The sequence below is a fragment of the Enhydra lutris genome, unplaced genomic scaffold, assembly GCF_002288905.1.
Source record: "Enhydra lutris kenyoni isolate GAN:26980312 unplaced genomic scaffold, ASM228890v2 scaffoldscaffold36, whole genome shotgun sequence".
NCBI lineage: Eukaryota > Metazoa > Chordata > Mammalia > Carnivora > Mustelidae > Enhydra > Enhydra lutris.
This window is the reverse complement of record NW_019154120.1, coordinates 14,502,305-14,517,464: the sequence shown is the minus strand read 5'-3', so window position 1 is coordinate 14,517,464 and position 15,160 is coordinate 14,502,305. Positions and strand designations below refer to the sequence as shown.

The window sequence follows — 15,160 nt, the reverse complement described above, 5'->3', positions numbered from 1 at the left end:
CATATTCACTGTAAAGTATTTGTTAAAAAATTGAGAAAAGTATATCATAATTTATACTGGTTGAAAACCCATAATCCAGAGCTAATGCTGTCAATATTATGAGATACTGCTTTTAATAACCAATTAAAAAAACATATATATATACTTGATGTATAATAAAAAAGAAAAAATATGGAAAAGAAATGGTGTTCAGCACTGTGTAAGATTCCTTCAAGTGAAGGACATAGACTAAAATAGTTTGGGAGAACCTTCACTTCTGGCCACATTAGTCAAAAAGAGCCATCCAGCGCATTATTTCAGGAAAGCTCTGAATGAGGCTGGAGAATAAAGATCTAATATTCTACCTTAAACTTTTGTTTTTCTTTACTTTTTTCTTATTTTTAATGAAAGGCCGATGGCCTCCAGTAAAGTAAGAAAAGAGCAACTATCATTTAAAAACATAAATGAAAGTTCAAGAAATAATGCATGTTTTAAAATAACTCAACAGGTAAATATAAAAAAATAAAATAACGCAATAGAAATTGGAACATGAGAAAAACATCTTTTTAACATTTCCTAAGGTTACATTTGGTAACCTTAATTTTACCTTAATTATCACTTTAAAGGTCCTATTTCAAATATAGTCCCATATTTATTAATTATTAATTCAGTAATAAAAAAGGAGAGTAATCCAATTAAGAGAAGCATACTTTTAACAATTAGTACTTATGTGATCTGACAGAAGGTAATTAGATTTTAGCCAGATATATACCAATTCCATAAAATGTGCCAGGCACTGTGGCAGAGGGAATGAGACAGAAGAAAGGGAAGAACGTGAATTACATTCCATAGGAGTCTGAACCTCCAAAGCTGAGGAATTTGTCATTATCTTGGTGTGGTCAGCACCCAGCTGGTGCCTGCTGCATTACTGAATGTAAGCACTCAGTGACAGATATGTGGAGTCAATCAATTAATTCCAGGTACATGGATGATGAGAAAAGATCACAACATGTGGGTAGTCTCGTGGGGAGCATACAGAATCTTTGGGAGCACTGCAGTTCTGATCTGCACTGCCCTTCCCCACGGGTTTTAATCGTCTGTGATAGGACTTCCCAGGAGTTACACAGAATCTGTACTCTGGAATTTAAATGGGCTTAAGGATAAAGCAAAAAGGTTAACTGTATTTTCGAGTAAAAGCTAAAGGGTCCCAACTCCGATTCAGCATCGTCTGTGAAGGTATCTTCTTTCTATGCTATTTCACTCTGTCACAATGACTTCATAGTCTTAAAGTCATATAATGTTACATAATCTTAATGTCACAATGAATTGATAATCAATATCTTAAGAAAACAGGAAAATAAGAAAACTAACCTTCCACATCATCAGGGCTCCCATCATAAAAGGACTAAACACGGTCAGAAAGCAATAGACAGAGGCAAGATCAAAGCTAAGGAACCAACATAAAGAAAAAAGATTTTAGAATTCACATTGTAACTTTAAAAGAATGTTCTACTAAAAAGGATGTTTAAACTAACTTTCTGAAACTACTCTTACTAAAACACAAGCACACATTGTATCAAGAATATCAGGAAACCACTAAAATGAATGAGGTAGATCTCTATGCGCCAATAACATACCAATCTCCAAAATACCCTTCAGTATAAAAAACCATGGTACAGAACAAAATCCTAACTTGTATTATCTTTCATTATAAATATGCTCTTTTCATTTAAAATTACCTGTTAATAGAAGCTATGTTCCCAGTTCCAAAAAATGCTGTCACTAAGAAGAAAACCTAAATACAGTTAAGGAAATGCCGAAACAAGTCAGAATTCATACAAATTTCTCCTTCATTTAGAAAAGGTATTTCTATTCTACCCTGAGGATAACTTGATTTTTACCCTGTACATGTGGGCATAAACTGTCGCAAGCGAATGTTCCATTATACCTCCTTGTGAATGCATTTTGAAAGAACCAGACTGAAGAGGAAATGTGCTAAGAACTGGAGGCGTGAGAGGTTATCCTTGTCACTAGTGTCTTTGGGAGGGCATTTTCCTCTTCTCTAGCAAAAGCAAATCAGAGTATTGTATCTGGAGCTGGCCACTGGTGATTTTCTCACAAGAACAGGGACCTAGTGCATGAGATAGATATTTTTAGGAGAAATGTTGTTTCAGCTCATACATACTTGCTGTGTGCCCAACACATGTGAAACTGCTAGTTCTTTGGAAGGCTCAGAGAAAAATAAGAGACCACATTCTCAAATAATTCAACGGAGAATGAGACACGAGAAAATGTTAGACATATTTGGACACTTTTTAATCTTCCATTTGTTTTAGTGCAGCAGTAAAAGGTAAATATTAATCCTGTTGGTGTCTTAAGAACTAACTGCTAGGAAAGCACTAGAAAATACTGCCTGGCCCGTTGACAGGACTCAATAAATGTCAGCTATTTTATTATTAGAGACATATACACAAAAGTGGTAAAGAAACACTGATGAGGATGTATGAATTATGACAACTTTCAGTGAAAAGGTGGCATTTGAGTTGGTGACTTGAACCTCACATGTATTCAAGGATCTAGTCACTCAACCAATCAACTAACCAACCAACCAACCTTTATTGTCTAGTATATGTCAGAGGCAAAATTAGACACTAAGAACATAAATATGAATAAAATAGTCTCAAAGTGCTCACACAGTAACTAGGATTATGAGGATATACAGAAGTATGTGAGAGGCATTTTAAGGTAAACGGGGAAAATAAAAGATGTAGTCAAGAAACATTGAGAGGTATGATAGAAGCTTAGGGTTTACTGAAAGATACAATGGAAGATAAAGCAGGAGCACAGATTGGTGGCATATCAATAACAAGCCTTGAATTTTACTGTGGAGACAACGAAAAGCCAGAAACACTTTAGATGACTGATACAAGAAACACAAGTGACAGTGAGATATTCAAATCAGGGAGATAAGTAATTACAAGCAGGAAACACAATTGGAAAGCTATTTCAGTAGTTCATGTCAGGGGCAAGGAAGGTCTGAACTGATGCAGTGGGAGCAGAGATGGACAAGGAGGGGAGAAAGTGGGACCTTAGAACTGGATAAGAAGTAGTTAAATATGACAAGTTTGATGGCCTGGGTGACTGGGAATATGGTGATGCCATTCAATAAGATGAGGCCTGTTAGAGAGACTTTGGAGAGGGGTGGGTGGTTGTAAGTCACTTTGGGACATACATTTGTTGATGCCCAGCAGGTTATTAGACATATAGCTCATGAGGTCAAGAGAGGTCAAGGCTGGAGAAGTTAAGTCTCAGAGTTGTCTGCACGGAGGTGTCAGTCAAAGCTGTAGGAGAGGGTGACAGCATCTAGGCAGGATAAGGGGAGAAGGTTAAGGGTAGAGCTTGGAGAAGAACATCTTTCAAGATCAGACAAAGAAAGAGTATGCTTTTGTGAAGGAGAAGAGAGATGATATAAAAGCTAAGAGGAGAACCTGGATCATGTCCTGGAGGGAAACGGAAAAGGAAGAGAAGTCAACGGAGTTGAATGTTGTAAGAGGTCAAGTGAACTCGAAGCCCGGACTGTGCCGTCAGGGAGCCTCTGCGGACCACTGACGGCACAGCCTCGGCAGGGCCAGGTGCATGTATTCACAGAGCTACCATGTGCCAGGCACTGCTCAAGGCTTGGAGATACAGTACATAAGTGGAGAGGAAATGGTAGCAGCAACTACAGATTTTTCTTTTAAGGAGCTTGGTAGTAAACAAAGACAAAATGAAATTATACTTCAGGGGGAGGCAGGGTTCAAGGGAAGGTACAAGGGAAGAAGCGTCGCTTGGTCGAGGGTGAGTGCAAGGAGTCCGCAAAGAGAGAGAGCAAAACCGAGGACAAAAGCAAGAGGAAGAAGGACAGCACCACGGTAAGGTCAAAGGAAATAATACCTCCCTCCAAATTTCTTGAAGCCAGTCAGCCAGCCTTCCCAAATGTGACTTTATTCTGCCGTACTGTCTTTCAAACTTCTAACACTAACAATTTTCACGCAATGTTGCCTCTGATGTGATTCAAAAACCTTGTGAAGTAGATGCCATAGAACATGAACACAGTATAAAACACACATAGAAAGTACAAACCAAACTCATTATAGTGGTTTCATCTGGATGGGGGAAATTAGAGTGGAGTCCGGAATTGAAAAAAAAAAAAAAAAAAACTTTAGCTTTAGCGGTAATGTTTTCATTTTTTAAAAATGTGTGACACGTGTGACAACATAGTAATTGTTGATCTCTTAGATGGCGGGAATATACACATGTACATTTGCTTGTTATATCATTCTGCATGCTTTTCTACAGTTTCAACATTTTTTAAAGATGTGGATTGTATGAGAAAATTATGGCTGAGAGGGAGTTAAATGGCCCCCAAGTGGGCGTGAGCAGCAGAAGTACCGCCTTACTCCACTACATCGCAGGTTACAGCACCTGAGAAGTCCAAACAAAGGATACAAGGAAAAAGGCCCTGCGGACATCATCCAGATAGAGCCGTTGAAACTGGGTAATATCAGGACTGCAGGTGAACTGGAGACTGGTGACCTGTGAGACAGTAAGAAATACATGAGCACACAAGGACAGTTCGCTTACTCCTACCCTCAAAGGCAAACTTCCAGTCTGGTACAATAGCTGGAAAGTTATCCTGCACTGACAAAATTAATTAACAATAAAGCTGTTCCTATAGTTTAATTACATCTTAATACAATCTGCTAAAAGTTAGAATACATTGCTAACAATATGCTAAAACAGAGCTGTAGTATTGCTGAACGTGTAATAAAAGGGAGAATTGGGCTTTTCCTTATCCTGTATAAATGCTTCACTTTTAAATCCCTATAGTACTCTTTAAGTCCTGATTTCTCAGTGTCCTGATATTCTAAAACCCAGCTACAGTATCATATTAAAAAAACATGATAAAATCAAATATTTGTTTCTTTGTTCTTCTGTTATTTTCTCTATATACAAATGCAAAATATTCCTATTTTTGGTAAAATAGAAAGTCACTCAATTTAAGAAAAAATATTTTATTTATTATTTAACAGAGAGAGACACAGTGACAGAGGGAACACAAGGTGGGGGAGTGGGAGAAGGAGAAGCAGGCTTCCCACTGAGCAGGGAGCCTGAAGCTGGGCTTGATCCCAGGACCCTGGGATCATGACCTGAGCTGAAGGCAGATGTCCAACGACTGAGCCATTCAATTTCAGTCACTCAATTTCAACAAGAAGGATGCACTTTTGATTAATCCCCTTCTCCCGCAAACAGAAAAACTCATGGGGAAACTTTCCCCTCCTCCACTATCTATGTAATTTTCCACTAAGTTCTTTGGATGCTTTAAACTCCTTTCTATAAAAAGAAATACCTGCTTTCTGTTAAAAAAACAGAATTTTAAAAATGACAATGAATCACATTTTTAGATTTAGTATTTATTTAATACTAAAATATTTAATATTTACTATTAAGGACAGTCTGACCATTTACTAGAATCTGAACAAAACTGTTTTCATGTACTGTTTTTAATATTCCGGGGCTTAATGTTAAAAACCAGTAATTATTTAATATACTTCAATACAGGTTCCTCATTATTTAAATTAATTATTTTAAATGACCAATTACTCTGTAAGCTCAACTGGAACCGGTTATGGATGGATCAATGGACCAACTATGAAGGTGTTTTTCTGCAATATTCATTTTATCTGACCACAGTAAAACTGTAAATATTCTACCACCAATGGTTTATAATTACCTTCAGCTCTAAAATAAAGGCAAGAGACATCAATTTAACTCCATAGCTCAGTATGATAAATGTGTCCTTAAAATTTAGCTGGCTTTTAGCCAATTCAAAGTGTACTGTGTTGAATAAACGGCCTAAGATTTGGACTGAGGCCATGATCACTAGGGTGGCAGAAAAAACAATTTGGAGTAGGACCACTAGAAAGAGAAAAACAACACTGCAAATACAAATGTCGTCTAATGATCAAATTCATGCACTGACTTGTGACAACATAAATATTCTTGCGACTATAATAAATTGAGAGAAAGAAAAATGAGATATGAAAACAGAGGAAAATACGATAAAGAGCATTCTTTCTCCTCCACTCCTTCATCTACATTGATGCTTTTGTACATCAGGGATTCTCAAATAATCTCTAAGAATAACCCAACCTATTTAATGCCTATAAAAGTATAAAATCATGCTTTTCTATTGTAAATGAACAATTTTCTTATAAACTGCTTAACTTGATTATTAATCATTAATTATGACTGTCTTAAATGGTGCACAGTTTTTGATGAAATAACACTGCAACTTTTGTACAGAATAGAGAATATTTTAATATCCTCAAATAAACGCAACAATGATTTTGACAAGCTACCTTCTGTTTATAGGAAACACTGGGTTGCCGCAGGGTTTCTTGTTCCACCTGTATCCATACAAACATTAAGCATGACAATACTAATGGAAAGAGAGCTTCATACCTAAGGGACAAGGGGATTTGGGGTGGCAGTGGGAGGTGGAAAAAAAAAAAAAGAAAAAAACATTAAACAAGTAAAAATGCAAATTTATGCAAAATTAAAACAACCTTGATAATACTTCAAAGTCACAATATCACAAAGTTTAAATTTTCTAGGCTCTCCAGAGGAAGAAAGTGGGAAAGGAAAGGAACATTTAAATATCAACTCCAACACCATCATTTTTTGAAATTTATTAAATCTTGAGATCATTTTAATTTTTAAAAATAGTTGAGATATTTAGAAATCACTCATAAGGTAAATACACAAAAAAGGAAAGAAAACATTAAGATGGAGGTAAAAAGACAATGCCTGAGTTAAAATCATTAATATACCCAGAAGAGCAAGACCAATGTTCCAAATTAAAAAAAAAAGGGGGGGGGGGTGTGTGATATGGACCTAAATCTCCAAGAAAGAAAAAAAAAAAAAGAACCAATAAACACATGAAAATATGTTTGACCTTACTGATAACTGATATGGAAACTAAAACAATAGGAAGATAACACATTCACTTATCACATTTATCTAGTAAATAAAAATAATGTCAACAAGAGTATAATGAAAACTAACTCTCACACTCTCTACATAGGAATAAACAATTTCTGGAAGGCAATCCGACACTCTACATCAAGGATCTCAAAAATATTCATATAACATAATCCAGTGATGTCACTTCTAGGAATTTACCCTGAGCCGATAATCCACTATGGGCACTAGAATTCTCATATGGAGATGTTTGTTGTAATACTGTCTACAGAAGGGAAAAACAAAAACAAAGACAGGAAACAAGCTAGGGAGTGATTAAATAACATATGGTACATCTCTTGGCTAGTTTAATGGTGATTATAATATGGACAAAGGAGAAATGTTCATGAGATAAGACAGTGACAGAAGTCTTTTTTAATCCTCTTCCAGCCTACCTAGGGATAAATGTGTCACCTTTGTTATCCCTCAAATACCCTGTTACAGTTCTTCAACCACCATTTTAATCACATGTTCACTGACACGCCTTTCTTGCCAGTCTGGAAAGGCTCTGACTGTGTCAGTCTTGTCACCGCTGCAGGCCCAGCTAGTAAGTATTTGCTGAGTCAGTTACTTAAGCGGGAGTTACTAAACAAAATCAAACTAACCAAACCAAACCAAAACAACTTTATTTCTCTCAACCTTTTCACCTTTTTTTTTTTTTTAAGATTTTATTTATTTATTTGAGAGAGAGAGAAACAGAGACAGAGCACAAGCAGAGGGAGCTGTAGGCTCCCTGCCCAGCAAGGAGCCAGATGCAGGAGTTGATCCCAGAACTCTGGGATCATGACCAGAGCGAAGGCAGACACTTAACCTACTGAGCCAGCCAGGCGTTCCTCAACTATTTCACCAATTGAACTCTGTTCCATTCGGTGCTACTTCCCAAACATGAGACGACAAAAGAAGCAAAATGCTTTAAATTATACCACTGATCATAAAAACAAAAACTGAAGATCAGGGAGAAGGAAGTATTTGGATTCAGAAAGCATACAAAAATCACCTGTTATATAAAATGTAGAATACCCAAATATATGAACTGACAATATATATATGAGAAAGTATCATTAGTCAAAGAGATGCAGAAAATGTATACAAAGCTGTACCATTTTTGACCTATTAAAATAGCCACTGATGTTCTTATTTAAAAATGAAAATACTAAATACTGTGAGGGATAGGACCGCTCATCAGTTGCTGGTGATATTATAAACTGGCACTGTTCTGAAGACAGTAAAAAAAAATTTTTTTTTAAATTTTTTTACTTCTGAGGAAGTAAAAAAAATAAATAAAAAATAAATTCATACTCTATGACCACCTATACTACATGTGAGAAATGAACAAAGGAAGTAATAGAAACTATATAGAAAGCTTGGCACAAAAACATAACTCAAAATATTATAATAAAAATGTAAATAAATAAAATGACCAAAAATAGAGGAATGGCTAAATAAATTAAGGCTCATCCACATCACAGAATATTAAATATCTATTAAAATGATGGTTAGGAAGCCTATGAGCCACCCGGGACAATGCTTCTAAAATAATGTTAGGTATGGGGCATCTGGGTAGCATAGTTGGTGAAGCATCAACTCCTGATTTGACTCAGGTCGTGATCTCAGGGTTGTGAAGTTGGGCTCTGTGCTCAGTGTGGAGTCTGCTTATGACTCTCTCCCTTTCCTGCTGCCCCTGCCCCCCTCACTCTCTCTCTCTCTCAAACAGAGAAATGAATAAATCTTAAAATAATATTATGTAGGAAAAAAAGACAAAATAGTAAGTACATGGACTATGATTAATACTATGTTAAAAAGACAAACAGAGGTAAGACTGGAAGAAAAATATCAGAATATCAGCAGGATGCGTAGGGTTAATAGATGATTTTCCCCTTTATCCATACTTTCCAAAATGAGATCAATACTATGTTTATAATGGTTTTAAAAAAATAATTGAAAAACAAATGTTGACGTAGAATACCTGTATCTTAGCCATTCTTTAAAATTTAGTTCAACTTCCATAGGAGTCCCTGATGGCACAAATTCAGCTGCCCTCCTCAAATTCTTTCCCTAGCCATTCTTTATATCTTACAATTCCCAGCCTAATTAAGTCACAATAACTTAACTATTGCATTCTGTGAGTGCCTAACACTGTAAAATAAAGTCCTTACTTTATAGCAGCTTACAACTCTATTAGACACCTGGGGTAAGCTAATTGTGCTGCCTTTTTATCAGTCTAGTGTTCAGGACACTGGAGATGGGAAAGAAAAAACAACTGTTGATTAATTGAATGAAGAAGGTGTGTACTCTAAGCAAAAGAGGACCAAGATTTTTAAAAATAATTGCAATTATATATGAAAGAATTCTTTCCTAATATATGAAAACACAAATTTCATAGTTCTACAAATGGTGCTACAGATTTATTTCCTTTCAGAAACTATAAACTATAATCATTTTCATTTGTTAAAATGTGGATGAATAAATGTGATAAAGACAATCTTCCTATGGGACTCTATTTCTTTAGACAATATCTTGTATAAAGTCTGCATATTTGAATTAATAAACTGAAATACCAATAAAATGTCATCACAGGTTCACAGTGTACATAGTAAAACCTTACAAAATTAGTATCTCCTAGTTTGGTCTCTGTGCAAATTCAGCAGGGCAGAAAAGGCATTTAGCTTTGTATCATAGTTTGTTAAGCAAAGGGATAAAATAAATACAATTTTGGCAAGAAATGTTTAACAAACTTAAGAGAACTACTTTCAAGCATTTCAATAGCCTCCATTTGCATAAAAATAATGAAATGCTGATTAAAATGAATCTTCTTTATTCATTAAATCAAGGATACATTGTTAGAATTTAGGATTTCTATTACTGTATTTTCTGTAAAGTAATAAAACTGCATTTCTTTCAATATCTTATATATCTGACTATTCACTAATTTACATAGAGAATCCTCCGGATTGTCCAAAATAGTTATGTAGAACAATCAGGTGGGCTATAAGTTTTGCAAAACTGATTTGAAATTGAAAACTGTGCTAATTGAAAATGTTAGACTGTGCTGTTTCAGGCTATCTCTGTTGCATTTTTCTGCAAAGGTAAATACACTTTCTGATGTTGAATAATTTATTTCTTAATACATTCACTAATAAGGTTATACTCATCATTACTGTTGTTTTTATACATGAATTTTTCCTTTCAGATTTTCTTAAAATAAATTAAATGTACTTCTGATGATATGTTTTGGTATCTTTATGACTATGAAACCGTTGATTTAAAATACTATCATATTTATCCCCAAGGTAAGTTATATGACTAACTCATTATACATTCCGAAATATTTTTTCACTCAAAATTCAACTTTAATCATCTGTTCTTCTTTCCTTCCTTCCTTTCTAATCCAGGAAACCAGATCCATTCCTAGATTTGTATTTCTTAAATCTTCTACACATTCCTTCAAATTTGTTTGCTGCTTTAGAATGTGAAGGCTCAAGAAAGAAAAGGGCTTACTGATTATTAAGTGACTGTAGAATTTGGCACATATTTCTGGACCCTCTCAAATGCATACTTTCTTAAGGCAACCTCTAGGTAAGATATCTTAAAGAAACTCATGTCACCCCAAAATGGTGAGTTACAATAGAAATTATTTTATCTTTTGCCTTCTCATCTAGACTAAAAACTAATTCATATATAATTTGATGGAATCTAATTGTAAATTATTTATCCTGAAATTTCACCAATAAAGGGGGAAAGAGTGAACAGTTTTGTTTTTGTTTTTAAGTAGGTTTCATGGAACCCAACACAGGGCTTGAACTCACAACCCTGAGATTAAGATGTGGGCCGAGGTCAAGAGTTGGACACGTAACCAACTGAGCCATGCAGGCGCCCCAAGAGTGAACAGTTTAAAAGCCTCATTATGTTTACCACTCTTTTTTTTTTTTTAAAGATTTTATTTATTTGACAGAGAGAGATCACAAGTAGGCAGAGAGGCAGGCAGAGAGAGAGAGAGAGGAGGAAGCAGGCTCCCACCGAGCAGAGAGCCTGATGCGGGGCTCAATCCCAGGACCCTGAGATCACGACCTTAGCCGAAGGCAGAGGCCCAACCCACTGAGCCACCCAGGCGCCCCATGTTTATCACTCTTGAGTAAGCATATGCTGATAGACTTCAAGTTTTATTTGAAAGTTCAAAATTCTAAGTCTCAAACCAAGCCCCTCTTAAAATCTTATTAGGTAACTGGTGAAAATTTCCATGTTGCTTTCCATGTTTCCATGTTCCATTACATCTTCACATCTGCATCTGTGCGTCAGATCTGGTTATGAAGGGAGAAAACAAGGCAGGAGGTGTGGGGAGCTTTGGTAGGAGAAGGTTTTGTACCCTCCTGGACCATCTCTTATCTGAGGACAAGAACTCCTGGGGCCTAGTTCACTTAGGATGTTACGGCCTATTATGAAAAGATTTTTTAGAACAACCCTCTAATTCTAAATTAGGCCAACTAAGTTTTTCAAAGAATGAACCCAAGTCTTGGACCCAAAATGGCTTTACAAAATTATCTAAACTGGGAATAATCTGTTGATAGCACAATAGTCAATTCCCAGGTTTAGTCTAGTTGGGATTAAGATCCTTTATTTGGGCCAAATTTTGAGCTATCTTTGAGTGGTGGTAATCTGATTTGTCTGTTCTATACAATGTTGTTAAAATGTACACATTTCTCACCTCAAAAGCATTTAAATAAGGATGAAATAAAATTCAAAGTAAAGAATGCTTTTCTTCAAAGCAGGTGGGGAGATTGTATCACTGCTTCACTGACTTCTAGAGATCCCTTCAGGATCTACCCCAAAGCAAGCTGCTAGTTTTTGTTTTGCAAGAAAATTTAAATTTTAAATAAAAAGGGATTCTTTAAGTTCTGGGAAAATATTCTGAAAGTTTCTGAATCTAAAGAATATTTGGACCAAATATATGTAAGAGTAAAAATAAAAGGTATATTCAAATAAGAATGAACAAATCAAGGTATAATTTGAAGTGCAGGAAAGGAATGTAATGCTACAGCTCTCCTAACTCATTGTTTGAGACTTCAAATTTCTCCATAATCAATCAGAACTTTTAACATGGTAGTGAAACGACATTTTAGCATCTTCAGGAAACGAACAGAAAGACAAAGACAACAGGCAATACTATGAACATATGAGAAAGAAAGCAGAAGATTTACGATCAACTTATATATAGTTCTTATGAAGCAGAAAATATGTATAATTTATTCCCTAAGATTTATACATTTTTCATCTCCAGAGGTAAAATATTCAAAGAGAAATGTCAAGATCATTTAAAGCTTGCTACTAAAAATTAAATTTTAAAAACAGTTCATACCCTGTGCTTAGCAGCAGGTAGGCTGACATGGAGGAAAGAAGTATGCTGAACAGCCGCTCAGAGAGACTTGTCGGACTCAGCAGCGGTAGGACGAAGGAAGAGGCTGCAGTGAAACAAAGCAGGGCTGTGTCAGTACGACAAACACAATGTATATGAGTTTAGAAGCACCAATTCTAGTGTCATTTGTAGAATTTATTGTTTCTGTGACCTCTCAAATGGGCTATACTTATCCTAATCATTTTTGTAAGAAATTTGAAACTTCACATTTCCTAAAAAAGATCTTACTTATTTGAGAGAGAGAGAGAGAGAGAGCGAGAGAGCAAGCGAGCACGCGCGCACAGGTGCGTGCATGTATGCGGAGGAGTTGAGGGGGTGGTGCTGGGAAGGAGGGCCAGAGGGGAGAGGCACAAGCAGATTCCTGGCTAAGTGCAGAGCCCTACCACACGGGGCTTGATCCCACAACCCCAAGATCATGACTTGAGTGGACATCAAGAGTCAGGGGCCTAACCAAATGAGCTACCAAGGCACCCCTGAAACTTTGCATTTTTACACTTGATCTTAGCCAAAAGACCTAGAAGCGATGAAACTTCACATTTTTAATTAAAATTACATTTCATTATTTTTACCATATTTTGGCTCAGATCTTCTCAATTTTATTTAGCCTTGCTCACTAAATGAGTAATTTGTTATTTGCTGATATAAATAATAAAAAATATAATACAACATGTTGCTCAAGATTTAGCAAATTAGGCATATAGCTAAAAGGCAACTTATTCCCCAGAAATTGATTTTTCCTAACCTCCTTCTCCTGCTCCCAAGTTTTCCCACTGCAAAGTATATGTATTGAGAGTGGTAGCGTGCCACTCAGAAAACAAAAAATAAAAGAGGATTTCCCCACATGAGAGTTGTAATAAGAGTAATGAAGTAATCTTCCCCTCCAGGACAAGAAAGCAAGTACTTCAGTAGGAGGGCAGCAAACATTAACTCCCCATTTCTATTTTGGGAAGGAAATATGCCTAAGTTCCTCATCATCCTAGTCAGGCAGAAAACATGCCTGGAGTTAAAAACTCCGGAGTATGGAGACAGACAACTTGGGATAAAATCCTGGCTGATTCATTATTAACTTTTTAACCATGGGGCAAGTTTATTAATCCATCTAAGCAGTATTCCTATCTATCAAGTAGTGAGGATACAAATAAATTGTTGTGAGGTTTAAATACAACTTCACCTGTAAAATGCTCCTTGAGCATAGTGCGAGGGATATAATAGGTGCTTAATAACTCTGAGCTGCTATTATTATTACTAACCAACGTCTACTAATAAGTTAAATTTAAAGACAATCCTCTTCAAAGTCAAGTCACTGCAGGATGTAAGACTCTGAAAGTTATATCAATAGTCCCCTAGACAAATAGCTTCTGATCTTTTTCAGATGTGTAGTTCCGATACTGTTATCTTCACCTGATACATATTTTAACAGAAAAAAAAGTAACATTTTAATATTTATTATAAAAGCCAATTCAAATGAGATCTCTTCTGTAAAACTCTATTTTCTATCCTTGTTTTATGTTTGTCTAAAGAATTGATGAGGGGGAAATAAGAGTCCCCATTCTGAATGACATATGTTAGAACCAGTTTTATGACATACAATCCATTTGGAGATCTCAGCACATTAGCAAAAAGTGCTCACTGGAACTAGACTAGGTGAATTAGTGCCTGGAAGAGATCTCTGGAGAATCTGCTGACCTACCTATAAGTCTACTATTTCATGCCTTACAGCACTTGGTAGGCATCCTCTAGTACAAAGTTCTCTCAATCTCAAGGACTAAATGTCTTATTTAAAATATATGTTCAGAGGCATGTGGATGGCTCAGTCAGTTAAGCATCTACCTCTGGCTCGGGTCATGATCCCAGGGTCCTGGGATCGAGCCCCACATTGGGCTCCCTGTTCAGTGGGGAGCCTGCCTCTCCCTTTGTACACTCTATCTCTCTCAAATAAAATATATTTTTTGCCTAGAAATAAACCCCCACATACACAGTCAATATTTGGCAAGGGAGCCAAGAACACTCACTGGGGAAAGGATAGCTTCTTCAACAAATGGGTGTTGAGAAAACTAGATAACCACATGCAAAAAAATCAAATTGGACCACTATCTTATACCACTCACAATAATTAACTCAAAATGGATTAAAGACTCAAGCATAAAACTCCTAGAAGAAAATATGGGGATAACATTTAGGATAACATTATTCTCAGCAATAATTTTTTTTATATGACACCCAGAGCACAAGCAACAAAAGTAAAAATGAAACGTGGGACTACATCAAATGAAAAAGTTTTGCATGTCAAAAGAAACAATCAACAAAATGAAAAGTCAACCTGTGGAATAAGACAAAATATTTGCAAACTATATATCAGATAAGGGGTTACATCTAAAAAGTATAAAGAACTCACACAACTCATTAATTTAAAAAATGGACAGAGGAACTAGACAGATATTACTCCAAAGAAGACATCCAAATGGCCAACAAGTACATGAAAAGATGTTCAATATCACTAACCATCAAGAAATGCAAATGAAAACCACAATGAGATATCACCTCACACATGGTAGAATGGCCATTATAAAACAGACAAACAGAAACAGAAAATAACCAGAGCTGAGAAGGATGTAGGAGAATTGGAAGCCTTGTGCACTGTTGGTGGAATATAAAATGGTGCAGCCACTACGAATATAGTATGGAGACTCCTCAAAAAATTAAAAATAG

The 15,160-nt window shown here is 36.0% G+C and overlaps 1 protein-coding gene across 1 annotated transcript in view; it reads right to left on the bottom strand.

The window, feature by feature from the left end:
• LOC111154264 (phosphatidylinositol glycan anchor biosynthesis class N) overlaps window positions 1-15,160 on the bottom strand; it is a 105,896-nt gene that overhangs the window by 21,337 nt on the left and 69,399 nt on the right. Inside the window, exons 22-26 of the mRNA XM_022513773.1 lie at window positions 12,395-12,497; window positions 6,381-6,483; window positions 4,468-4,554; window positions 1,719-1,774; window positions 1,351-1,426 (exon numbers count right to left, since the gene is read on the bottom strand). Coding sequence (XP_022369481.1) covers window positions 1,351-1,426; window positions 1,719-1,774; window positions 4,468-4,554; window positions 6,381-6,483; window positions 12,395-12,497 — 425 coding nt within the window. The remainder of the gene's footprint in view (window positions 1-1,350; window positions 1,427-1,718; window positions 1,775-4,467; window positions 4,555-6,380; window positions 6,484-12,394; window positions 12,498-15,160) is intronic.